The sequence below is a fragment of the Asterias amurensis genome, chromosome 2 (genome assembly GCF_032118995.1).
Source record: "Asterias amurensis chromosome 2, ASM3211899v1".
NCBI classification, from domain to species: domain Eukaryota; kingdom Metazoa; phylum Echinodermata; class Asteroidea; order Forcipulatida; family Asteriidae; genus Asterias; species Asterias amurensis.
In genome coordinates, this window is record NC_092649.1 from 30440655 (window position 1) to 30468612 (window position 27958).

Sequence of the window (27958 nt, forward strand, 5' to 3'; positions counted from 1 at the left end):
GTCAGTCATGGAGATGTGTTGTAAATTTGTACAGTTTGAAATAGAAATAATATACAAGGTAATCCATTTACACTATTAATATAGAACTTGAAATAAATATATAAAATATTTTTACCAAAAGGTGAAGTTCAAACTTTTCTAGAAATGAATGGTATTTATGATTTAACAAATCCGATTTATATGCAACTGTAAATACATATATCTTTTTAAAAATCTACAAGATTCAGCAGGTCTTTGAATTCTGACATGCTCTAAACGACCTAATCATTATGTTTAAATGTCACTGTGGTCCAATGGTTAGACTGCAGGACGTACAATCACAGGGTTGTGGGTTCAAATCCTACCAAGCTACATAACTATGGTCCAATGGTTAGACTGCAGGACGTACAATCACAAGGTTGTGGGTTAGAATCCTACCAAGCTAACCAAGGTTCAATGGTTAGACTGCAGGATTTGTAATCTCACAAGGTTGTGGGTTCAAATCCTACCAAGCTGACCAAGGTTCAATGGTTGGACTGCAGGATTTGCAATCACAAGGTTGTGGATTCAAATCCTACCAAGCTAACCAAGGTTCAATGGTTAGACTGCAGGATTTGCAATCACAAAGTTGTGGGTTAGAATCCTACCAAGCTAACCAAGGTTCAATGGTTGGACTGCAGGATTTGCAATCACAAGGTTATGGGTTCAAATCCTACCAAGCTAACCGAGTTCCAATGGTTAGACTGCAGGACGTACAATCACAGGGTTGTGGGTTCGAATCCTACCAAGCTACATAACTGTGGTCCAATGGTTAGACTGCAGGATATACAATCACAAAGTTGTTGGTTAGAATCCGTCTAAGCTCAATGACTAGATTGCTGTTTAGTTACTGAATCACAAGTTATTGATTTGTGCAATTCAGTCATATACATTAAACCAATGTTTGTTTGAAAGAGAATGACTGTTGCCAGTTTGCCAACTTGTGGGAGCTTTACAGAGTTCTTGTTGGGAAGATCATCTGAACAAAACCTAACAATCGTGGTTTTCCTTATTTTTACTTTACTTATGTTTACTATTTTTCCCAGAAGATAGAGTTGTTATAAAGGGAAACAAATAAAGAGTCTCTATCTTCATGTTGAAGTAGTGTAAAGTAGTGTAAAATGGCAATTGAAACCCTTCAAGTTTGAAATCAGTTAACATTAAACAACATCCAATCCAATCCTATCATAAATTCCACTCACAAAACTGAATTTGACCTTAAAAACACACTTAATTAACTGTAGAATTCTGCATAGAAAAAGAAGATAAATTATTGTGTTCATGATGGACTTCTTTTGAATAAAAACAGACAAATCGCACATAAGAATTATAGTTTTGTCGCTCTTTATTGCAAACAAGGAATTTAATATAAATGACAATGTATTTATAATATTTCAACTGATGTGTTTGAAATTGGAATGATTATTGTACACCTTTCTAGTATAAAACTCAAGTTGAATCTACTCAATGTTAGACATTTATAAAATTTGTACAAGAAAATAATTGTTTTTGGTAAAAAAAAGTGACATGATAGTAAATGAAATAAAGGGATGTGAATGAATTTATATTTTTACTAAAAAAATCAAACGGTGCGATGAATCTTTCACAAAGCAAACCTGCAATCCAAACTACAAAACAGACCCATCCTTAAATACAGCCGCTCTGTTGCCCCATGCATGCTACTGCATACTGCGCTTTTTAGGCAACGCGTGTGGGTTTACATGCTTGATAAAAATGGCAAACCCTAGGCGTGTGAAGATGGCGCAAGGGGTTATTTTGTTGTCGTAGTCTGATATCATTTCCTTTTGAGGTTGCGCTACTTCCTTACCAACGCATTCAATCGTACAATTGGCACATGTGTATAAACTTAATTTTAGTGTTGTGACAGTATTCAAATTTGGCAAAAATAACAGTAAAAAACTGTGGACTGCTTTGAGTAGGTTATAAACAAACTACTGAAAGTCATTAGTGCAGTTATTTTAGATTCACGAATGAGAAAAATGTAGAGTACAATACGTCTCTGTGTGTATCGTGCGGTGTGAACAAGTTGGGGTTGGGGTTTGGGATGAGGTCACGACTACGGCAGGCTAATATCTTAATAGATGATTCAAAATAAAATAAGACAAACTACGGACATAAGTCCTGCCCTTACGAGGACTTATGTATTTTAGGTGATACATGTATCTTGAAAATGCAACCACCATTTGAAATTCATTTTTTTAGAGGTTTGTTTGCTGGTAAACATCTACATTTTTATAGGATTAAAACAATTGTAAGGTCCCCCAAAACAAAGGTATACTTTACACCTTATTATTGGTTATGTTTGCAATAGCAATTGTACCTAACGATTTTGGCCCAGTTTTACATCGATGTGTACATGTAGTTAGCAAAGCATCAAAAACAAGCAGTTGTTTCACAAATGGGCGCTTTAGAAAATAACACCCTAAACAAAATTGCATCGTCGTAAAAAATTCTCCTTTCCACTCTTAAAACAAAGAAAATATCATAAACTGGCTCTAATTATCTACATCAATTAGTTTACATATTGGGAATAATTTAAGAATAGAGTAAACTATCATTCTTTGTTACTGATATCAATTAGGGAGGTCTGGTCTGTATCTCTTAAGAGAGACTAGCACTGTGACCCAAACACATGAGTAACTGACATGTATAGAAAATGTTGAAGAAATGTCATTTTTACAAGGAAAACCAAAATCTGGAAATCCAAGTCAATCAAGTAGGGACTGAAAAGCCAGTCCTCCTGCGAGGCTCTAGCCTAAAGCAGGATTCGAACCAGGGTCGACAGAGGTGAAGAAACCACTGAGTCAAACAGAATGCCCTCAATTATCAGAATCTTCACAGAAAAACACAATTTATTTCTTTATAATTTAAAGCCAGTCTTCTTAAAACAGAGATCATCTGCATTAAATATTCAACCAATTGTAAACTAAAATCATTTCTTAAAAATTCATGTGAAATGGCACAAAACATCTCTAGAGGCAGCATCATTCACTTCATAGTATATATTATATCCATTTTAAAAAGCTAACAGTCTTGCAGTAAAGCAGCAGTCCTAATGAAAATAGGCGCAGCTGACCTTGAAATTAAAAGAATAATTCTTGATTGCCAAAGTTCCTTGAATGCTCCGTAATTGCCTTTACATGCCTTATGCTCCAACACTTTGTAACCGTTTCCTACGCAATTCAGCTTCCTCAAACCAAAATTATTATCATGACATCAGACGTTTCTGCTAATAAACCCCCTTGCATATGACACCAGAAACTCAAATAGTTGTCTGTATAAGAGAGGTCAAATGAAGGCGATCATTTGCTGAGAGGCGAGCATACATGTAGCATCTCTATGTTTACATAAGTTTATCTCAGCAATGGAGGCTTGTGCAAAAAACACCCAACAGTAGCTGATAATGTGCTTTGCGCGTGATAAAACGATGGAAACATAAACTGAGAGGTTGTGCGTTGGGCACGATAAAATAACATTCCATTGTTTTATCTCAGCAATGGCGGCTAGCGCATTAAAAAAATACATCATTAGCTGAGAATTTTGTGGTACGCTTACATGGCGGCCTTACGCAATAAAACAAACATCGCTAGCTGAGAGTTGTGCGAAGTAAATGATAATACAATGGATACATTCCACTGTTTTATTTTGATTTGATTCGAAATGTTTTTTTCACAATTAAATATGTATCCGTGGACAGAGGCTGAATTCAAACATTTATCTCAGCAACGGTCATCTACACAAGGGGTGAAAAGCAGCTAATGTCACAAAACACAACATTTTTAAGTGATATTAACATTTTCCTAGGGGTAAATCTTGACAGTTAAGTTTTGAACGCACGCATAACTGAGACATTGGCATACAAACAATTGTGAGGTAACCAAAACACGAGGTGAGCTGCGACGCGCTTGAATTTGAAGAAGAAACATTGAGTTGGACTGTCACTCCGTTACAATGAGAACAAATGCAACCTCTTGTAGTGATATTAGTTGGGGTTAAGGCACCTAAAGTAGCAACTGCACTGGAAGACCCATGATACCTGCCTAGGAAACACTAGATATCACTGCCTAAGAAACATTACATTATAATCTGAGGGTCGTTTACTGATGCACCGATGGATTTATGTGGAAGAATACGCCCACCATTGATGTACAGCTCATCTTTAACGATTACGTCTTCACCTAAAACACATACATTCTCCATCCGAACCTGTAGTAGACAATAGTCAAAGAATGCCATCACTTCTTTGAATACAGTCTTCAAGATTTGTATTTAGTTTACTTCAAGTTTAGTACTTAAGATCGACACTATTATGCTTGCGTAGCGAGGACTTTTACAAACAACAACAGTGTTGGACAAGGAACCATGGTTAGCCATTGATTCTTGTCTGCGCACGCTCATTGCGAACCGTGGTTAGCCATTGATTCTTGTCTGCGCATGCTCATTGCGAACCGTGGTTAGGCATTGATTCTCGTCTGCGCATGCTCATTGCTTTGCCACTTATTTTGTTAATTTAAGAGTAGTGCGCCTTATATGCCAAGCGCTTTACACGCAGGAAATTACGGTAATAATTGAGTGCGAAAACGGCTTGTTGAATTCTATTGATCAGACATCGGTCAGTGAATTTAAACATGGCGATAATAGTGAGACTTACAATTTAAAAATAACGAAGGTGAGGCGCCCGTAGGGTGTGATAAGGCACTAGTAAAACTTGGATTTTAATTTATTTAAAAACAACGTTCTTACCCATTGTCCCACATGACACGCCCAGCCAATCAGAGACGAGTCGATCCAAGCATGTGATTTGATTGTTGTATTTTTGAGAACCGTAGTACGTTTGATACAAACACCATCCTCTATCGTCACATTGGGACCTATCACAACATTCGGACCTATCCTACAGTTATCCCCAATCTTGGCACTTGGATCCTTAAAAACAAAACAAAATTCAATCAACAGCTTGAAAAACACACATTAAATAACAAGTTATAATTATTAGTGAAAAAAATGTAATAACAGGTACCAATGTAGGTAACATCCAGAGTAGGTATAACCCTCCTGTATTGGAGTACCAAGACTGTGATTTGTCATCTAACCCTGCCTGATATACCTTCCTCATTCTACCCAAATCCAATATCATACGATGTAATAACTAAGGTACCAATGGAGTTAACATCCAGAGTAGGTATAACCCTCCTGTAGTGGAGCACCAAGACTGTGATTTGTCATCTAACCCTGCCTGATATACCTTCCTCATTCTACCCAAATCCAATATCATACAGTACCTCATCATCAGGGCCCAATTTTATAGAGCTGCTTAAGCACATACAGTAGCTAAGCACAGCAACATTATGCTTACCATATTAAGGTTACCAGCCAAAAGTACCATCATGTGCAACTTGTGACTGGTATCCTACTTATTTCTTTTAAGCAGGAAACTGTTTAGCAAAATTTTCTGCTTAAGCAGATCCATGAAATTGAGCCCTAATGTATTACAATAGCATTATTTATCTAGGATATGATTCATTTGTCAAGTCAATGCAAAGACCAATGGTTAACTAGTGGTTGTTTAGTGACATTAGCTGGGCATGCGAACAGAAGTGTGAATGACTCTAGTTATGTCATATCAAAGTGGCAACTCAACGTACTTTATCATTTTCTGATACCTTGTCCACTCTACACTGTGCTGTGAAAACAGCCATTGATTACCAGAGATGCAACCTCGGCCCAATTTCTTAGAACTGCTAAGCACAAAAATTTGCTTAGGATGCAATGTTTGCCTTGATAAAAACAGGATTACCAACCAAATTTCCATGTGATTTTCAGGATAAGCAAACAACAGTCGAATACCAATAATAAGCAACTTGCAACAAATGCAAATTTGGTTGGTTATCCTGTTTTTTATCAAAGAAGAAATTCCATGCTAAGCAAATTAGTGTGCTTAGCAGCTCCATGAAATTGGGCCCAGGCCAAGCAGGCTGGTTCAAAATAGTCGACTAGTGTAGTCCAACTATTATTGACTAGAAAGTATAGTCAACGATAGTTTTTGCGCAAACTTGCCCTAGCTGACAAAAAAGGCGACATTTTAGGAAGCATTTGGTGGCATCCATTATTAGAAGTAATCCTATCAACATGTCAATGTAATGTTACTCACCACTAATACATTGCCGACTATGCCAGGACCAGTGTGTAAAGCTTGTGGGTTATTCTGTCGGAGTGAGTTTAGATATAAAGCCATTCCAATCAAGAAATCTTTAGGCTGACCTACATCCATCCAGAACCCTACATACAATCACATAAATGGCAGCATTATTAACCCTACATACAATCACATAAATGGCAGCATTATTAACCCTACATACAATCACATAAATGGCAGCATTATTAACCCTACATACAATCACATAAATGGCAGCATTATTAACCCTACATACAATCACATAAATGGCAGCATTATTAACCCTACATACAATCACATAAATGGCAGCATTATTAACCCTACATACAATCACATAAATGGCAGCATTATTATTAGTACACAAATAATCAAGGACAAAGATCACAAGATGTATAATAAACGTTTCAATGTTCATTATAAATGTTCAAAAAGTCATTCATAAAATAATCAGTTCTAATTTGTAAGTAATAATAGTGATAACTATAATAATACAGTTCTTACGAAACGTTTTCCATACTCAAAGGGCGTCCCAAAGAGCTCATTATTTTGTTCTTGATAGGTTTTGAATTATAAGACCCATCCCATACATGGCACCTTGAAATGGTTTACCTGGAAACCTACGGCTTAACAACCAATCCTAAGGACGTAGCAATAATGGTCAAGTGTCTTGCTTAAGGTCACAAGTGTCAAGAGTGGGACTCGAACCTACACCCTACTAATCAGATACAGCAGAGCTTGAATCTGGTGTACTTGACCGCTCAGCCATGACACTCCACATGAAGTAGGAGTAAAGTAGGAGTAAAGTAGGATTTGAAACTTTACATTGTAGGAGTTTAATCAGGTGAGGTTTGAGGTAGAACCATGTCTAAAACTCTATAGAGTAGTGCTGAACCGCCATTTCTTTTCAGAACCAACACTACTCTAAAGAGGTTTACACATGGTGCTGCAAACCTCAACTGATTTCCAATCATTGTTAATGGCCGCATGTTTTGAACCTGGCAGGGCTTTCTCAAAGACTAAAATGATAACACAAAACACACGTAAGTACACCAATGCATAGTAACGGAATCACTCAGGTGAAAAAAAGAGTGACAATGAAGGAGTAGAAAGCAGTTAGCAAGAAGAAAAGGATGAACAAAGAAAACTTTGCGCTATAAATTATTGTATGAACCACTTTGTTTACAGACATCTTTTGAACCAATCTGTGTTTGGTCCAATAAGAACTGAAGTCAGTTGTACCTTTTAAATTCATTGCAAAGAGCTGTCCATCTAGAGCCATCTGTGGGAATACTTCTCTCTCAATGGACGTTGGTCTCAACTAAAGAAAAATATATAGAGAGGAACAGAAATTAACAATTTAGCTTAAATTAAACTCAGTGGGCTATCAATCAGTAACAAAAATGGGCACAATTTTTTTAGAGCTGCTTAAGCTCAAAAAGTAGCTAGCACAAAGTTATGCTTAGCAGGTTACCAGCCAAAATACCAGACAACATGTATACATGTATATGTATGTTGTGACTGGTATACTGCTCATTTCTGATTAGCAGACAATTTAAGCTTGGAAGCAGCTCTGTGAAATTGGGCCATGGGAATAATTTCATTAAGCTGTTTACACAGGAAAAAAATGGTTGAGTTTCTGTGGCCCACTTCCTCCTGGGTGAAGAGAAGCAATTATAGTTAAAGGCATTGGATACTAGTGGTAATCACTCAAACATGCAACAAAGAGCTGTTGATAGTATAAACATTGTGAGAAACGGCTACCTCTGAAGTAACATAGTTTTTGAAAAAGAGGTTATTTCTCAACCAAATAATAAAATGCTTCAGACATGAAGCCTTTTATTATGCATCTTAAAGCACACAAGGTTGTGCAACAAGGGTGTTTTTTCTTTCATTCTTCTCTTTCAACTCATGACCAATCGAGTCTAAACACAGATTTGTTATTTTATGCATTATGTTGGAATACACCAAGTGAGAGTTACCAAACGTGTCCAGTGCCTTTAAGTGTCTTGCTCACCACCTTAATGAATATCAAAGAAACAAACACAACTTACCTCTATTCTATCCAATATACCAGCGCTGAAGATGTACATGCCAGCATTGATCTTATTAGATACAAACGTCTGTGGCTTTTCTACAAATCTTTGGATTTGTCCCGTCTCATTATAAACTACCACACCATATTTGGAAGGCTCTTCCACTTTGGTGACCTGGGTAGAAATAAGCAAAGATTTAATACACGAACGTAGATATTAAGAATTATGCACTTTTTTAGTGAAGTTACAAGAAACATATATAAATACCTCCTAGGCCTAGCTAGTTGGGATATATTCATTCACATCTAACTGTATATAAAAGTGTTGCATAATTGTAATAATATTGAGATTTATACACTATATCTAACTGACTGAATTACCTTCAATGTGTTACAGTACTTAAATACAATAGGGGGACATTAATGGAACTATTACTAACACACATTAATGACAGCTCACCTATTGTCATCTTTACATATATAACAATAAACATATAGTTATAATGACAGATGCCATCATATATAAGTGACAAAACTGTCGCTAATAAATTAACGATAAAGAAATATTAAAAAAATGCATAAAAAGGTGGTATAACAAAATGCATACAAAAAGAAAGATGTAAACAAATCAGATGAATGAATACCGGTAGTTAAAAATGCACATTGCAGAATCACACAAATGTTTATAGATATCACACTCAAATAAGAAAGGTTTAGGTTTGGCAAAGTGGAAAGCAATGCACAACAATTCTGTCAGTGATGAATAGAAAAAAATACAATTTCAATTAGACACAGTAACATACATGATTAGCAGCAATAATAAATACATACACTTCAGTTCAGTTACAATCATAGAAACCATAACACACTTTGTTTACTGAAGCAATTTCTTCATCTGTTATTCATATTATTGCGTCTTATTTTTTAAAAAGGGGAAGAAGTTTTATAAATCAACAAAAACAATCACTGATTTTTCCTGGCCAGTGCAATAGACCCTTCCAGTTAAATACTGAATTGCACATCGTCGGGCATGTGCATTAACACTACTGGTTGGTAAAATGAGTGAATATTGTTCCTTTTTGTATGTGGGGTTGATGTATACATGTTGTGCATCTAGCCAGTGCCACACTCTATGTTTAGTACCAACCAATAGTGTTTGTCCGACCAGATTAGCATACTCATGGGGACAAGATAATCGGGGAAAATTGAAAGCAGACCTATATGCTTATTTTTGAAAGGGCAAGGGCACCAAGGCTTTTTCCCATGGTAAAAGGGAACCTTATGAGGAAAATACAAATTTCTATGGATCTTTTCAAGGGTACCAAGGCAATGCCCATGGAGAATGGAGGCAATCGCCTTCATTGCCTCTGTGAGGTATCAGTCCTGTAATAGAGTGCAGAGACAAAATATTCAATTGTCAAACATTATCAGCATTAAAAATGTACATGGTAACATCAGAGATAAAGAACATTGCATTTGACAATGACAAGCAATGTACACTGAAACAAGAGGTTCAAAGAAAGTGTATCAAACCAATATTTCAAATATTTCACATGTAAAAATAGGATACACATTTCTAAAACAAATCAAAATATTTCAGATGTACATGTTAATGGTAACATATGCAGAGATAAAAAACATTGTATTTGTTTAAAACATACAACGAAGAATGACAAGCAATGTACACTGAAACAAGAGGTTCAAAGAAAGTGTATCAAACCAATATTTCAGATATTTCACATGTAAAAATAAGATGCACATTTCTAAACAAATCAAAATATTTCAGATACGTACATGTTAATGGTAACATATGCAGAGATAAAGAACATTGTATTTGTTTAAAACATACAACGAAGAAAGACAAGCAATGTACACTGAAACAAGAGGTTCAAAGAAAGGTATCAAACCAATATTTCTAATATTTCACATGTAAAAATAAGATGCACATTTCCAAAACAACATAAAGAATTTCAGTGTTTCAATTACCTGAAGATAACAGAGCAAAAAACAACACAATTAGCAATGTCTGAGCATATACAAAACTTAATGGTCTGTAAAGGGTCAATACACGTCGGGTTAGGGTTCAAAACAACCAATAATCAATGATGGAAATCGTCAATGCAACATGCTAATAAAGGAAAATGAATGTATTTGACTCAATCTGCTAAAACAATAGTCCTGACAAACAAAAGTATCAATCAGTAACTTACAACAATTGTTCCTTCTTTGCCGTGACGTTTATGAAAATCTAACATCTCTTGGAATGGAAACTCACAACTGATGTCACTGTTTAAGACAAAGAATGGTTCACTGCTTTCCTTTAAGATATCACGTGCCAAGGCCAGGGGACCAGCTAAAACAACAAACAAAAACAACAGAAAATAAATCTTTTTTCCTTTTTATGATTTAAGGGGGGATGTTTATTGAACAATGTCCCTTGTATAGCAGAGCATAAGGAGCAAGGTCTGTGTGGTCTCTGAGAGTAGCGAGGTGAATCAACTCAGGTTTGAATTGACAAGCAACAAGCGGCAGCGCAACATGTGCAAAAGTATGTTGAACCAACAGACCTTCCTACAAATTGTGCTGAAGTATTACACACAAATACCGGACACTTCGGCACCTCGCAAACTCGGCATCTTGCAAACTCAACACCCACCCGGCAGCAATAATGTCGGCACCATATGAACATACTAGCATTACTGGTTGGCAAAAAATATGGAATGTTGAGTTTTACCTGTTCCTAATGGTTCTTCTTCATGTGATGTTGTGATCTTGATTCCCAACTGTAATCCAAACAAGACAAGAAATCATTAATCAAGAACAGATTCACCTGCCGACAACAGACTGTGCAACTCAACTAAGACAAGGTTTCTCAATGAAATAAATTCTTGTTAAAATTGATCATTTAGTGTGTTTAATAACATTTATGTTCCAGCGCTTAGAAACTCTGTATTAAGCGCTATGTGTTATTATTATTAGTATTATTATTATTAAATGTTGTTCAAATCCAAAATTTTTAGATGGTATTAGATTGAGAGACTAAACCAAACAACAACAGAAGACACAAACAATTTATAAAGTTGCCATTCATGAGCAATGCCTATATGCTGTATGCATTCATGTATGGATAACCATGATGATGTACATATGTACAAAACTATAGACAAGTTGCAGGAAGAATGTTGAAATGGTTTCAAATCGTCAATCAGCAGAATAGCAGGGATAAATCACAAATATATCAATACATACAGTATCAACACAATTTATAATATACATGGTACACACAGTGGCCTTTCATGGTTACTCACTTAGTATGGTTTGTTTGCATTTTGTGTTTACCTTCTTTTCTTGTTCTTTGAGTTCCTGTTCAAGAAGTTCTGCCCGGTAACTTACAGCAAGTATGATTTCTTTGACACCAACCTGTATATTCAAAGGAAATAAATTATGGAGTTTCTTCATGACGTATCATTCCTCAAGATGTAGGCCCCTGAGGGGCCATTGGTTCACAAAACAAGTCTTTCTTGGAGCTTTGCCAAGTCTAGGTTGTGCTGCATTTGGACCAAATATTGGGTCCTGCAACCATGAAACCATGACAAAATTCACTCAGTCCATGCGGAGCATCGGATGATGGCCCTCCAAACCCATTGGTCATCGCTTGCTGTACGCAGCTCTTCCGGTCGCAGGCCAGAATGGTGTCCACAAAGGTGGTTTGTGGTCTGCCTCAGCAACAGTGTCCCTGAGTTTGGCCCATAGCACCAGCCTACTCACTGCCAGCTCAGTATGTCTGAGGCAGTGAAATAACAAAAACCCTGCTGTGTACCAGATACTATTCAAATATCCTGAGAATTGGCTTGGGGGGGGGGGGGGGTTATATACTTACTGCAGCCAGAGCTTCTACTTGATGAAGTAACATAGGTTTGTTGCAAAACTCCACCAGTGGTTTAGGGCGACTCAATGTCAAAGGTCGTAGCCTGGTTCCATATCCACCCACAAGAATAAGGGCCTTCATTGCAGCTGTGTTTCTTGCTTACTTACAGCACAAAGGTTTGAAACCTGTAAACAGTACAAATATTATAATAAGTTCACAAAGTATAAGAGAGATGGGATCCATAATTCAAAAGAAAATGCTCATACGCTGGTTAAATTAAACCATTAGCCTTAAAGATATGGCTTCCAATAGGCACATGTGGTCAGAGGGCCTCTTCCAAACCTCCACTTGGACTCAGTCAGATGCTTTTAAAAGCAAAAAAAAAAGCAGCTGAGCACAACAAAATTATGCTTACCAGAAAAAAAAGATAACAGCCTAACTACCATGTACATGTGCAATTTGTGATCGGTAGCACAACATTTAAGAGCAATATTTTCTGCTTTAAAAGTAGCTCTATGAAGTTGGGCCGTAGTCTCAGATCAGGCCTTGACACAACCCAAAGCACCCAGAGCAAGTGGTGTGGTGCACTGTGATTTTGCTGTGGTGCCCTCTGCAAGGTTCCAATACAAACTTACATTTTCCCTTAGAATACCCCTTATCACCTTATCAGAGGAACATTGCTGTGCCCATTCAAGAGCAAAGTTCAAGGCCTGTTTATTGGATACTGACGAGCGATGTATGTAATTATGATCTCTATATTTCACACACCATGCAGTAAGTTAGGCTTTTTTATTACATCAATCAATGTCAAAAAACCAGTTAGTGGCCTGACGTTTCAACCCTAGAAGAGTCTATCTCGAAGCGTTTTTTTAAATTCCAACTTCTGGGAAGAGTATCCTTAGTTAGTTCTATAGAAGTAGAGCAGGACTTTTGTGGAATTCAACATTTTTGTTTACCCGGCTTTTAAAATGTCTGAATTCAGATAATAGTCTGAACTATGTCATCCCTGCATACATCTGATGTTGATGTGGGAACTTTAATGATTTCATTTTAGTTTCAGTCACATCAAATCTGCTGGCTTTATTTATTGTGACATGATTCTGTTCACTAACCAGATTACCTAATTTTGTAACACTTAAATGGTATATTGTTTACTGCTGTACTGAATGTCCCTTCACTAACACCCTTCCACAATATCAATACTCAAGTCCAACCATTTCTACCCACCGCCCAGAATCAATTGTTGTGGAGTTGTTGACCCTTGACCTCAGCAGGATATGGATGGCACAATGCATTTGCATAGAATCAAAGTGTCACCAGGTTTGCCTATATATTTCACTGTTTGATCTTTTACTTTAGCGTAGCTACATATGTAAACACAGTTGTGTAATGAAGCTGTAGCTACATGTAAACAGAGGTGTGTAATGAAGCTGCCCAGCAAAGAGAAAGTTTCTTCGGTGGATAAAGAGGATCAGAGGGTACCATGAATATTATACTTAATAGTAAAGTTTAATCACTGTTCCCCTAACCATAGCGCAAGGTATGCCCTAACATGCCTAAATTTAAAAATGTACACGATGTACATGTAGCACCAATTGTGACAATTTCTTTTTCAGCTATTCAGGCATGATATTCAGCTCTTGGAGAAAAAAGTAGGAAAATAGTATTGAGTAAATGATCACGAGCTGACCTAATATGGCATGTACACATAAGGTACTGCATGTAGAAGGTTTGTATGGCTTTTTTTCCCGCCTTTTGATAAACAAAAAATATAAATAAATGTTTTATTTTGCAATGATTTTCTATCGGTAAATTTTGTTGTTTTTAACTTGATTCAAAATAAATTTAGAAAAACATTCTCCCGTTGTAACTCGGCATTTAATTAAGAACAAGAAATTTAACTTATAAGGAATACTAATTTTTAAAAACAAACTTAAATTGTTAATCTTCATAATTGTTTACTTTAAAACCAACAAAAGATGAATTACAATACAGGATACTTATAATACAAAAATTAATGTTGCATTAATCTCGCTGCAAAAACAGCCATGCGATACCGAAATCGCTTTGCATTTGCAGGAAGATGAACCAGGCTTTACTATCAACCAAATGATGAAACGATGATTAAATAAAACTAAAAATAAAAAGTATAAAAAACACCTGTAGAACATAAACAAATATTTTATTAGACGGTACATTTCACACTACATTTTTTTGCACTGCAGTTGCACTTGTTTCATGAGTTAGTATAGTATCTTATTTTGCACACTTGTCTTGAAGACACTAGACACTATTGGTAATTGTCAAAGACCACTCTTCTCGCTTGGTGTATCTCAACATATATGCATAAAATAACAAACCTGTCCAAATTTGAGCTCAATTGGTTGTTGAAGTTGCCATGGAATAATGGAAGGAAAAACAACCTTGTCGCACTAATGGTGTCTTCTACAGGGGTCGAAATTGCCACTAGCCCGCTAGCCCGGGTCTACCAGATTTACAGCCGGGCTACTCATTTTTCCAGTTTGATAGCCCGACGGGCTAGTGGAAAAATGATGCAAAAATCATCATCACAAACAATAAAGAACTATATTATTGGTGTATTGTAAAGTTTGAGCCGTGACGCGAGACATAATGTGTCTTTCGGGCTACCAAATTCTAATCAGGGCCACTAAAAATTATTGGTCACTAGCCCTGCTGACTACCATGAAAACACACTTAATTTCGACCCCTGTTCTAGCTGAAAGGTTGCTGTATAGGAGTAGTGTACTACCAATTCAGTTTCCACAGTCAGCCTTTGGACAACCATCATTATGCTATGAACCTTTGTACTACTACTATTACTAAGTTAGAGAGATACAACCTGTCTGTACCAAAAGCTGGAGAAGAGTGAGAGTGACTTATTGTCTACATTTGTTTTTATATGGCTATGCACAGTAAGCAAAAGGATTAGGGCCTGCTCAATAGGTGTACACATAAGAACTTACTATAGGCTTTTATACTACACTGGGGGCTTAGGAGTTCATTGTTCACCATTTGCAGCTAGCTGACATTCCCAGAATGAATGACCCATTCTTTCCCTATACAAAAGGTGGATGGTAAAAGTCTCTGGTGCAACTGCAAGCACTAAATTTATAAAAAGCAAGCACATGCTTGGCAGCTAGCTGTTAATGGGATTCACTACACTATATCTACCTCCTGCCTCCATGTATCAACCATGTCAACAACTCTCCATTGCTCACCAGCAAGTCAGCAGTCAGTTTTTATGATAACAATTATTTTGAGTAATTATTACCAATGCATAAATAGTGTTCAGCACTCCAGCAGTGCCTTATTTAAGACTTCCTTTTAAAAAATTGCATCGAAAGAATGGTCACTTGTGTATTGGGCGAAATTTATAGAAGGGGGGACTTTGTCAGGGACGACTCCGGCAGACAGGGGCGACATTGTTTAGGGGCGAGCTTGCTGCATGCTGGGGGCGACTTAGCATGGAGCGACATTTGCGAAGGCGGCGTCTTGACCGGGGCAAGGTGACTTGTTTCCCTCACAGTCACACGTGCACTGCTGTGTGTTAAAACGACGAAAGTCATGAGAGAATGAGACTAGGCTGAACTGAAGTGAGAGTTTACTTACCGCAAAATGAAACAACGTAGCACTCTACTCAACGAAGACAAAAAAACTCAGTTGTTTATGAACGAAATAACGAAGACTTTATTTAGTGACACTATTCAGCATAAGTTGCAGTGCAAAAGACATTCATGAGAGTTTTTCAAGCATTTCAATACAGCCCGCTGTCGCCACGTCGAACTTCTCTCAGCTAATAGCAAATATCAACCTTTGACCTGTTGGACTGAACCATTTTAACCAAGGGAGTAACCAAAGTGTGTCACAGGGTATAACACATGTTTACTAGCTGTTATTTAACAATTCTGATCAATATTTATATTTCAAGCAATCTAAACACTATATTATTTATCAATAAAAAATATATAACACCCTCCTGTATGATGGCTAAAGTCTCAAGTATTTTTTTCACACCCCTTTTGTAATGGATCAATCTTGAATGAAAGTTGACACGTTCGACTAGTAAACAGTGTAAAAGGGGGCGGGAGCTTAGAGTAAAACGACAACTACTATACTGTGAAACTAATTTGACAGACACAGTCGAGATTTAAAATTTAAAAAATCGTTATTTGGTTAAAACCATCTCTTTAAATAAGATTCAGTTATTCAAACTAGGGCTAGGCCTAGGTCTACTTACTAAACCCAAGAACTAGGGGGTTCTTCATGACCCCCCCCCCCCCACCCAAGCCCTCTATAATTCCTTTGAATAAATGAGTTTTTTTAAAAGGCTGCAACATGGCTATAAAAATGTACTATAAAAAGAAACCCATGCTCTACAAACATAGCAACCACCCAAAGCAAACCAGTGTACTAAACCCATAGCAACCAGTGAGCTATGACTATACCAATCACTGTACTGTCATTATGGTAACCGATGTACTATACCCATAGCAACCACGTACTTAACCCATAGCAACATCAGCTTCTAGGTACCTAGATGTCTTTAACTGCTGTGTGTAGGCCTACTGCTTCTGCTGTAGTTAAAGCAACGACTCCGTCGGCTTTGTCTCTGAAAAATAAATACTCATCTCCGATTTCACCAAACTCTTCCAAATTCATCTTAGGACACATTGAAGCCATCCTAAGTTAGGACGGGTTACTCGTCCTAAGTCGAGTTAGAATTAATCCTAGTGTTTCGTGTAATCGGCTGCTTGCTTTTGAAAAATAAAACACTTTGTGAGTCTCAACCTCAAAAAAAAAAAGAATGCTGAAAAGTACAACTAGGGAAATTAAGTTTTAACCTCGCATTGAAGGAGCAAAGTAGTATACAAACACCACTGTATATCAAACAATAAGTAAATCAACCATGAACACGTTGGAACCAACTATTCCCTTTAAAATTCATGCCATTTTATTACCAATAATTTGTCTTCCTAATCATAATAATTTCATATCTTGAAGTAAACAAGTATCACAGCTAAATTTGATGAAGAAAACCCTTGTTTCACTTAGTACATCCAAGTAACAACACAGAGGGCGGGCTTCAGTTCTTCACAGTTGCAAACCCGTCAACAGAAGTTATATTGTTGCTTTAAAATTCATGCCACTTGATGTGTTTTTTTTCTTTATTGGTCATTATTAAATTATTCAATTCATACAATCTTGACAAGTGATACATTTTTGTGGCGAACAAATTAAATTGTCCAGTGGTAAAGTATATCAAAGTTACATTGGTTCTTAATTAATACACATGTGATAAACACAAGTGTTGTGTGAAGTTTATCATCAGGTGCAAATACAAGGCATGATGCTTGGTGTTATTTAATTGGAGGATTGGAGGTCTTTATTTCACAATAGACCAAACCATGCCTAAAACACTGCCACACAAAAAACTCTCAAAGCGAATGGTGAAAAGAATTCTTGTCCATTTAGTTTACTCAGTGATGGCTTTATCCTCCAATCAAATGACAAAGTTACTAGCGCCCTTCAGTGTTTGACTATTCTCATTTCTAGACCAGCCATCAACAAACCTTTCACAGATTTACAAAACACCCTCATAGAGGATGCAATAATACAATCTTGTACATTTTGGTGATTACTTGGGCTTTACACAAAATAAATAATGAATGTTCTGTGTTCATGCAATGCAGAGAATATTTTCTTAAACTCTGCTTGGCCTTGTTGAATTTAACATTTGATATTTTCACCTTTGCACTCCTACACAATCTATATTTGTACCAACTCCGCTCTAACTGACAAAGACCAACTAAGACATGTTATGGCATTTCCTGTGCAATATCATTCAGAAAGTGGTAAAGGTTGTCCTTTGAATGTTTCACAAGTCTGTGATTTACTCACTGAGGTAGAATCCACATCTACTTACGAAATCTATGTGACAATAATTGCAATTTAATATATTCAATTTTGCATTTCATACAGAATGGTGAATTATTTTGCTAAGAGAATGTGACAAGGAGTTCTTTTGTCAGAGCTGAAGAAAGTGTGGCTGCACTTTATCACTAGCTCAGACCCAGCAAAAGAGAAAATTTAAAATTCATTTCATGAAGACGGAGTCAAATAATATACAAACAACTGTACTTGAGCTTTGTCTAAATTGGCTGTTGTTGCTACAGCTGTTGCTAAGGACGTCCTATTCTTCAATGCAAGTTCTCATGACGATCAAATTACAGCCACTAATTCAGACATGGCTTTAGGACCCCTCTCATTTCAACCTCGTGTTTCAGGCAAACCTAAATATAAAAAGTCTTTAAAAATAAAAAAAATCTTGGGGAGATAAAAGTTATGAACATCAAAGAAATTCATGTTTTAGAAGGGCTCTTCCATTTGCACCCCAAGCACGGAAACTCCCTCAGTTGTGCCACTGATTTCAGTAAAATTGTTGAGCCCCCTTGCAGACTATGATTTTATAATAAACTAATTTCAACAATGGAAAGAGATTGAAATTAGAAGAATGTGAAAAGAGATTGAAATTAGAAGAATGACAATTCATTTCTAACCTTTTCAAGACAAACAGAGACGGTCTATACTATAACTTTACACCACACAATATAATATTGAAAAATATTTCACAGGATTAAAAATATACAGTCAGTACAAAAAACAACTTTGTATCAATTAGATTTCTTTCAGAGGTTTTTGTTCTGTCAATAACAAACAATGACATACAGCTCATTACATTAATTAAGTCTTACAAGTAAAGATCATAACATACAGGATCTGACTAAACATTTGAAACAGTTACCATTACAGATACAGCACTTGATTCACAGACTCAGGTTATTGCCATCCATTTTGTGACTGGTATAAGTCAAGTATGAGTGACTACATTCATGATGTAGGGTCCTACATTTATGATGTAGGGTCCTACATTCATGATGTTGGGTCCCATCTCTGCAACATAATCTGTGGAATTACTGCAAGCCTTACTGGAATGTATCGCAACCATACAGTTTCGAATCCTAGGTAATGTGTGACCACAGTGTGTGACCAATTCCTTGTAAATGTTAACACTTGGCAAACAAATCACTCAGTTGGAATACTTTTTACACAAGAGATGAAAAAGGGTGTCCATCTTCAAAACACTTTACAAACAGACAACAAAACCTATATGTTCACAGTGTTCTTTTAAACCTCCCTAGTTGCAATGTACTTTGTTTTACTCCAGTGGAATTCAGAGACATGTCTTGCACATTTTGAGGATGACAGACATCAAGAAACAACACTTCCTTGACACAGACCTCAAGAAACAACACTTCTTTGACATGATTTGAATTTGACCCAGCCATGACATCATAATTCATGTGTTACCGTCAAGGTGTAAACCTACCTAAATACTTAGTGCTTATTTATGTTTCTTTTTGCCTTTTTTCTTGCTCGGGACCCGGCATCGAGGACAGTACCAATTTGACTCCGTTGGTTCTTCCTTGATACCTACACATGGCCTGGGAAAAAATAGAGAGAGGGAACAATTTACAATGGAGTAACAAGCCAGGTTTTTTGTTCTTCTAAAGCCCTGCTCATATTTCATGCGAATGCGAAGTGAAATTCAACACCACCTCTTTGTTGAGCATAGCTTTACTCTCCCAAATTAATTGTTGCAAATTTGTGTCATCAACATTTGTATCGCATTCACATGCGCATTCGCATTCGCATTCAGATTCGCATTCGCATTCGCATTCTCATTCGCATTCCCATTCGCAGCGGGTATGAACCGGACTCAAGGCACCTTCTCATTGATAAAGGACACCACTTTGACAGGCATGACATTTGGTCCTATGAAAAGGCTATGACTTATTTATCAAGTACATGTACAATATAAACATTTCAGGCTGATTTTAATTGAAACTTTTCAGGATTTGTCAGGGGCAAAACCAATCAAAAATCAGACCTAACTTAAGTAAAAAGAATATCATGCCTGTTTTGAGGAACATGTAATTAAAGGGGCACCAAGGCATGGCGATCGCCTCCATTGCCCAGTCCATGATCAAATTTCACAAACTACATTAACAGCAGAAATTATTGCTTAAAGATTTTCTATTCAGCAAAATAAGCAGGACACCAGTCACAGATGTATAGCGTTTGCATTTAGCAGATAATGTATGAAATACTGAAGTGTGTCTTACCAATGATACCAATCATCACACGTATCACATCCCACCATTGCACTCCCATCATCTGGCAATTTACAGTTTGGACAAATCCAAATCCTCTCTCCAGTGTCACTCTGAAAAAACAAAAATAGAATCCAGAAATCTAATTCAAAAATCTTACAAACAACGAGTACACCAGACATTTTTTCAGTTAATCTGTCTGGACTTGATAAGAAAACAATAAAATACAACTCGAGTATGTTGGCATCACTGAGATAAAAAACAAAAACAAAGAATACACGCCAAGCGCAATTCTCAGCCAATTACACAGAAATTCAGCGCTTGTCATGTAAGCAAAGAATGGTGATCGTAAGCACAGAATTCAGCGATAAGCAGAGCCATAAAATCAGTCCCTGGTCCCTTACCACTACAGTTCCAACAGTCTCTAGAATAACAGTACGCTGAGCTGAGCTTCCTACTGTCACACCAGCCCCTCCAGCTGGAGCACCTCCTGGTGATTTCTGGCCTGTTGCTGTTTTACCAGCTCCCTTTGTCATAGCAGGTTTCTCAACAGGGGCTTTTAGAGATGCTTTTGTAGGTACCGAGATACCCTGATAAACAAAACAGAATCAGACACAACAAGATGAACGTTTGAATAAAAATAAATTTTCATTATTTATTATATTATTATTATTATTATTATTATTATTATTATTATTATTTCTGAGAAAAAAAGAATTAGCTGTTGCAAACTGCTTATGAACCAAAAGGACAATATGGTATGCAAAAAATAATTCATGACTTGACATTTCAACCCTTTATTGGTCTTTATTTCTGGTAATGAAACAAGGATTCCTCACAAGTGAACTTAATCACTGTAGCTTGCAAGCCTGTGGAAACCTGTAAACAAGGGTGCTTGCTCTATGAACCAGAAACACTGGGTTCCAAATTTAAAATCCAGTAAACTTGAGAGAGACACTTTGTTCATAATCTCCCTTTATGAGGTGTTTTTTTATTTTATTTAATGTGGGTTAACAGCCCTCAACTTTTGGATCAGTATGCACTGATCGTCTTCAGGATGCTGCTGGACTCTGTTACAGCATACTACTAATGAGGTTTAGCTTGAAGGTAAGCTTAGCTTAATGTGCATATAGGCAGGAAACTAGAATAGAGTTAGCTTAGGCTTAGCTCTTTGATGCAAGCAAGTAGGAACTTAAACTGGATCCTACTGGAAGTGGGCGGGATTCAGTTAGTGAATTATTGACTGTTTCTAAGAGCAAGTTCGATTGTGCGCCATGGTTAACTAAAGGTTGACTATTTTAAATCGAACTCAAGGGGAAGGCAGTGGAGTGTTCTCGATGACTCAAGTTAGTCATTCGAGTGAGTGCATCACTGCGCATGTACGATGCTGGTCAGCTGTCATTTACTGGTCGACTAAATGTTTGCATTCGAACTTGCTTCTAAGATTGTCTTACCTTAATGGGAGTGGTTGGCTGAGAGGTAACAGTTGACACAGCAGGGACACCCTTAGTTGGTTTAGCTATTGCTGAGAATGCCTTAGAAGCTGCTTTCCTTACAGGTGGTGCAGTCACAGGTATCTTAGGGGCTGGGGGAGATGGAGGTGGGGGAGATGGAGACCTGGGTGCGGGCGGGGAAGGCGGTGGAGATGCCACAACAGTTTTCTTGGGCTGCGATGCTTTCTTGGATTGGGATGCCTTCTTGGCAGCTGGGGTCTTCTTGGGTTTGGGGCTGGGAGAGCTGGATTGGGGGGATGGTGAACGAGGCGGAGGGGAAGGAGAACATGGGGGCGGAGATGGAGAGGGTGATTTCCGCCTTGGGGAGGGGGATGGGGAGGATGATGAGGATGATGAAGAGGAAGATGATGGGGTACGAGCTCTTGCTGGTGGTGGTTTGGGCATTTCTGATTGCTTCTTGATAAATCTACAATCAAATAAATTGAAAAATATATTTTTACTTTTATGATAAATGAAAAAATTTCATCTGCCCTCATATGACTTGGGTTTCCCAACGGACCAATCCTCCTTGTAGACTCTAAACCCTTGAATAGGGTACCCTCCTAAAGAGATTGAAAGGAGGTTGTTCGGTGGCCCATCCTTTGCATACAGTCTGTGCGCTTCTATTGTTCCACCGATGCAAAGCCCGTTTAACAACAACCAAGCAGATTTCCCACTAACATCTGACAATTGGCTTTAAGAGATCTATTTTTTCTTATTCTTCTTATAATCTTCTAAGCACTACTCACATTTTTGTGGCCTCTCCTTTTGAAGATGCAGCACCCATCCTCAATGTTATCTTGGGAACAATTAACTGGAAATAAAAACAATTCCAAAAAGACCATAATTATTGGATGACACTTGTTTTATCCCAAAGGCAGTGAAGTGTAAAAGTCACTCAGTATCGCCTCAAAATTGCTCCAAGTTATCCAACACTACATGCACTATTGAATATTTGCAGAACATTGTTACAAACTGTGGCTTTCTTTTTTTGTTACTTTATGGCTTTGCCATACGATAGTTTTCAAACTTCCAATGGCAACAATTTGGGCTGTGACATTCCAATTAGCCTTGTTGAGGTATGACGGTCACTATAGGATTGCACTGTTGGGTTTGGGTGTATAAAGACAAATTTACCTAAAACCAAATATTGTTATAGTAACATGTCCACCATACCTTAAAATGGCTTATAGAAACACCATATCTCAAAATGGCTTATAGAAAGGCCTTTACTAAGCAAAGGTACAGATTAAGAGATGGATGCATGAATTACCTTAGCTATTTTCTCAGGAGGTTCTTCTGAGGAGCTCTTGTCATCTTTCCCTCTCTTCACACCAGTGTTTCCATCTTTCTTCTTAGCCTTCTTGAGAGACTCTCTCGCTGCCTTCACCTTAGCCTTTCTCTCCTTATCCTTGCGTTTCTTCTTCTGATTCATCTTATCTTTCTGTTGTTTCTCATCTGTCTTATCTCGACTTGGACTACTGGATGCACTCTCTGACTGCGACACAAGACGTACCTTCATGGATTTCGGATTCTTGGTGATGATGTTGAGCTTAGCGATAGCTGGCTGCTTTTGAGAGTCTGGCTCTGTTTCTCCGTCCGAGCTCGGCCTCTTACCTGACAACTCTTGCAATTTACGTTTCTTATCCATTTTTTTCTTTTTCAGTTTGTCTTTTTTCATTTGGTCCTTTTTCCGTTTGGAACGCTCCTTCTTGGACACTTTACCGACAGATTTTTCATCACTGCTCTTCTTAGTTTTATCTTTCTTCTCTTTATTTTCCCTCTTGTCTTTTGAATCAGACTTATCTGTTTTGATGAGAAGTTTAAGTGATGTCGCAGATGTGGTTGCCCCTTCACTGTCCCGCCAGGCATGTTTAAATAACAGCTTTGGAGGCAAAGATTGTCCTTTACTACTAGACTTCTCCTGAGTAGATTTGTTTGCCATATCAAGAAGTCCACCTTTACCCTTCTCGTTGGTTTTATCTTTACCCTTTTCTTTAACTTTATCCTTGCCCTTTTCTTTAGTCCTGTCTTCTTTACCATTCTTTTTACCAGGTTTATTGTCACTACTTCGAGCCATTTTGGATATAACAGATTCAATAGTGTCATTTATGCTGGCTTCATTTGCCACAACTTCCTCTTCATCGTCCACTATTAACCTTGCGGATGGGAGGACAGCTTTAGAAGGGTCTGGCGCCTCTCCACATGGATCAAACGTCTTGGAGGGTCTTGGCTTAGTATCCTCATCTTCAAAGTCATAAACATCCAAAGCAGATGGTTTCTTAGGGCTTGGACTCTTATCGTCATCACTATGATGCGTTGGAGTGATGGGTGCAGTCTCTGATGATTTCTTTGTTGTGATGAGTAACGTTCCGATATTAGGTCCTGTGACTTTAAGGCTCTTACTCCCAGAGGGCATTAACTCTTTGACTTTATCCATGATAACTACAGCTGGACTTTTGGGTTTCACTTGAAACACAGACGGAGCACCACTTGGTGAGAAAAACAAATGCTTTGGTGATTTGGGTTTGGGCTTTGGTGGGGTGATACCCTTTGCTTTAGATGATTTGAGATCAATGTTAGCACTTGGTCGTGGAGATTTTGGGACTTTAGTTAGCAGCCCGTCCATTTTGGTATCTTGTTTTGAGAGAGGTATTTGGGGAAGACCACTTCTGCGTTCTACTAATGGTTTACGAGGAGGTGTGGTCGCAACAGGAAGCCTGCCTTCTCTCTTAGGTGTTATTTCTCCATTGATACCCATGGATATTGCTGTTAGCTCTCGGGGTGTGCCATCATCAATTAGCCGCAGTCTCTTATAGTTAAATTCACTGGCTGGACTAAGAAGCTCACGTTTATCACCTCGAGGTGAGTTGGGACTCATGAGGGGTGTGTGTGGCTCGTAGCCATCAATATCAATTGACATCCGAGATGAATGGGATAAATCCATTGAATCAAGACCTTCACCATATTCTGCAAGATTGATACAAATAAAAAGTGTTACATTTGTAGAAATTGCAGAGTTTAGAAAGTCATTATTCAAATTATTAGAGAGCTTCCTTCTTTTTTAAGAAATAGTGGAAATAAAATGATGTTGAAATTAAATTACCCCCCCCCCCCTTTGCAGGCCTGATGCTTTGCTCTTGAAAGGGCAAGAGCACTAAGGAGTTTTCTTGTAAATTGATCTTGGGTTGTTTCAAGTAGCACTGATGTAATGACAAGCAGCCGACTTCAAAAAGAGACAAAGATCATGCGAATCAGTAACAGTTGCTAAGTAAAGTTTGATGTCACAATACAAATCACTATGGTAATAATGACAATTTGTCTTGCGATTATTTTGATTGTTTTGTAAAATCGGCCCTAGGTGCAATTGCCTCTATTTCCTTTGTGAAGTATCAGGGCATGCCCCTTTGATGTTAAGGTGTACCTACCTCCTGCAATGTCACCTAATGGTGGCATATGCTCTGGGATGTATTCCAACCTCTCCCTGCAATCTCTGCTTCCTGGCTGAGGAATCTGGAGATTGTTTCTCTTAGGAATCGGGAACGATGGTAGAGGATGAGCAAAGGGGATAGGTTCAACCTCCTTCAGGTATGTCTCCAGCTCATTCAAACGGACATGCATGTGGGAGAATGTCAAACCAACATCATCCAGGTTGGGATCAGTCCGACCATCTTGTGAGGAAAAACAAATCAAACAAATAATGTCAAACAAATGTTTCCAAACCAACAAACAAAATGTTGTGAAGTTTTTTAGACAATAATTTGTACAGCGCAAAGAGACCTTTTGTTGTATGAGCTGCATACATGTTTAGTATTATTATTTATAAAAACCAACATATTTTACATGTATACTTTCAAGCATAATTTACAATTAACAACCGCTTACTGGTCTTTTTTGGGGTAAGCTTTCTAATGTATCAGTAGGGACTCTCTTTATCAAGTTTTAGTACTGCATGGACATTGATTTTTTTCACAAATGAGGTAATACTTTACAAGTGAAACTCCGGTGAACAAAGAAAAATGAAGAAAACAGAATAGTAAATTTTTCTCTCATATATCACCCACAAAACATTTTCAAAATTGCTGTCTGGCTAGTCTGGTGAGGACTATGATGGGTTCTCATCACCAACTCAGTTTTCTGCTGATTTGAATTGCCAATACAATGTTTCTTTAAAGGTGGAGGTTTAGGATTTATGTCCTGTATTTACTTTTTTTTTTTTTTTTACAACTCAGCAGCCATAACTATGTATACATTGCATTGTAAACTATCACTGCCTGAAGAGTCAGTACTAAGGGCTATCTCCACCCTCCAAAACAAATCACATTCAGTCTTCACTTACATTGTTCAGCATAGCGGTGAGAATGTCTTGCTAGATGTTCAAGGTATCTCTGCAAGACGTCTGTCAGAAGGTCACATGGTGTTGTATGTACAGCATGCCACCCCAACCCCTGGCACAGCTGGGCTACTGCAACCTTCAAAAGACTACGGCAGTATTCATCTGCCATTTTAGCTCAGTCTACAACATCTGCTGGAAAAGATAAGGACAACCACTTCATGAAGTTTTGGTAACTTACTTTTAGAAAATAAAGGTTTTGATTTTTATTCTTAAAGACTACTTGGTTCTGATACAATAAAACAAAAAGTTTTCTTCTAAAAAGCTATCAGTTTAAAAAAAAAGGCGCTAGACACTATTGTAAATTACTCAAAATAATTGCAAGCATAGAAACTTACTCGGTAATGAGCAATGGAGAGCTGTTGATAGTATAATACATTGAGAGGAACGGCTCCCTCTGAAGTAACATAGTTTTTGCGAAAGAAGTAATTTCTCACTAAAATATTTGAATTGATTTCAAGACCTCAGCAGAGATCTCAAATTCAAGAAGCATCTGAACGCACGAACTTGTGCGACAAGGGTGTTTTTTCTTCCATTATTCTCTCACAACTTCAACAACCAAATGAGTTCAAATTTTCACAGGGTTGTTATTTTATAAATGCATAATGTTGAGATACACCAAGTAAGAAAACTGGTCTTTGACAATTACCAAAAGTGTCCAACAGTGCCTTTAAGGTTTCAAATTGGCATCATTTTTCATTGTTATGGACAAAATAAATTATCTGACTGTTCCTATCTCCCCCAAGAATGACAGAATGTAGACACAGAAGAGCATGCACAACCAACTAAATCATGAAAAATAAGCAATATATGGGTCTTTGGTAATCGCTATATTTTTGCTGTAAAACTTTTAAGGCCATTTGGAAACGTTTCCTAAATTTATTAGATAATAACAATACACACATGCCAAAATAAGCATAGTTAACTCTACTGGTCTGCTGTATAAAACCCATGTAACTGTAGTCTGTATATTAATCATACATGTTAATAAACAACAACAAATTTAAAAACAATAACAATTATTTATTTATTTTAGTTTCAATTTTAAAATATAAACTGTTCCTAGAACATTATTCTATACTATATTATATAAGCCTTTACGATAAAACAATTAAGTTATCTTATATCAACATAATCAATATCAAGTAAGTGCCAATCATTCCCATCCCACATTCTTTTATGATTTGTGAACAAACAATAAATGACAAAAACAATTATAATATTTCGTTTGTAAATACTAAAAATAGGCCTACTACTTACTACTACCACCAAGTAATTTCATTTTCAGAAAAGGTGCACACATACATGACAAAAATCTTGTTTACACACTAAGCCTCACATGGATCGAAATGGGGATGCTACGAAATATGACATCATTAATTATTTAATAATTTCACACTGATTATAAAAATACAAAATAGACTACCTCCATGATTGAACGATATTTCGCCATATGTTTATGTACGTAAATTTGGTTGTTGTAGGCCTACGGCCAAATACACTGCACAAAATTACATTCATTTTCAATTGCTACCAAAACTGGTCTGTAAATCTCGGCAGAAAACGTTCATTATTTAAATTATTGCGGCATTTCACTCTTAAGCAAATTAACTGTATATGCATTATTCTTACCCAAACGAAAATGGCTTTACTGGACGTCAAAATGTCATTTATTCTGACAAAATTCTTGCAGCTAATTCACCGAATACAGGCAGGCGCCATCACCGCCGTCAAAAGTTCGCTACTTCACCGTTGAGGGCGCTGCA

At 37.3% G+C, this 27958-nt stretch overlaps 2 protein-coding genes across 5 annotated transcripts; both read right to left on the reverse strand.

Annotated features, from left to right (window-relative positions):
- Positions 1 to 1420: 1420 nt before the first annotated feature.
- On the reverse strand, positions 1421 to 15921 carry LOC139933847 (mannose-1-phosphate guanylyltransferase catalytic subunit beta-like). 3 transcript variants are annotated; one of them, XM_071928076.1, is made up of 10 exons: positions 15745 to 15921; positions 12127 to 12299; positions 11586 to 11666; positions 10981 to 11029; positions 10457 to 10599; positions 8266 to 8421; positions 7454 to 7532; positions 6191 to 6318; positions 4783 to 4965; positions 1421 to 4245 (listed from the first exon to the last, which is right to left on the reverse strand). In XM_071928076.1, the coding sequence occupies exons 2-10, from the start codon at positions 12253 to 12255 to the stop codon at positions 4114 to 4116; spliced, it is 1080 nt and encodes a 359-aa protein (XP_071784177.1). In that variant the 5' UTR covers positions 12256 to 12299; positions 15745 to 15921; the 3' UTR covers positions 1421 to 4113. The 3 variants fall into 3 exon arrangements, with proteins under 3 accessions (XP_071784177.1, XP_071784178.1, XP_071784180.1); XM_071928077.1 differs by lacking the exon at positions 15745 to 15921 and adding an exon at positions 14475 to 14562; XM_071928079.1 differs by lacking the exon at positions 15745 to 15921 and adding an exon at positions 12530 to 12878.
- Positions 15922 to 17069: 1148 nt separating this feature from the next.
- On the reverse strand, positions 17070 to 27938 carry LOC139933850 (uncharacterized). 2 transcript variants are annotated; one of them, XM_071928082.1, is made up of 9 exons: positions 27825 to 27938; positions 26139 to 26327; positions 25228 to 25470; positions 23073 to 24769; positions 22549 to 22613; positions 21761 to 22226; positions 20711 to 20896; positions 20319 to 20419; positions 17070 to 19637 (listed from the first exon to the last, which is right to left on the reverse strand). In XM_071928082.1, the coding sequence occupies exons 2-9, from the start codon at positions 26302 to 26304 to the stop codon at positions 19538 to 19540; spliced, it is 3024 nt and encodes a 1007-aa protein (XP_071784183.1). In that variant the 5' UTR covers positions 26305 to 26327; positions 27825 to 27938; the 3' UTR covers positions 17070 to 19537. The 2 variants fall into 2 exon arrangements, with proteins under 2 accessions (XP_071784183.1, XP_071784184.1); XM_071928083.1 differs by having other exon boundaries at positions 26139 to 26324; positions 27825 to 27929.
- Positions 27939 to 27958: the final 20 nt, after the last annotated feature.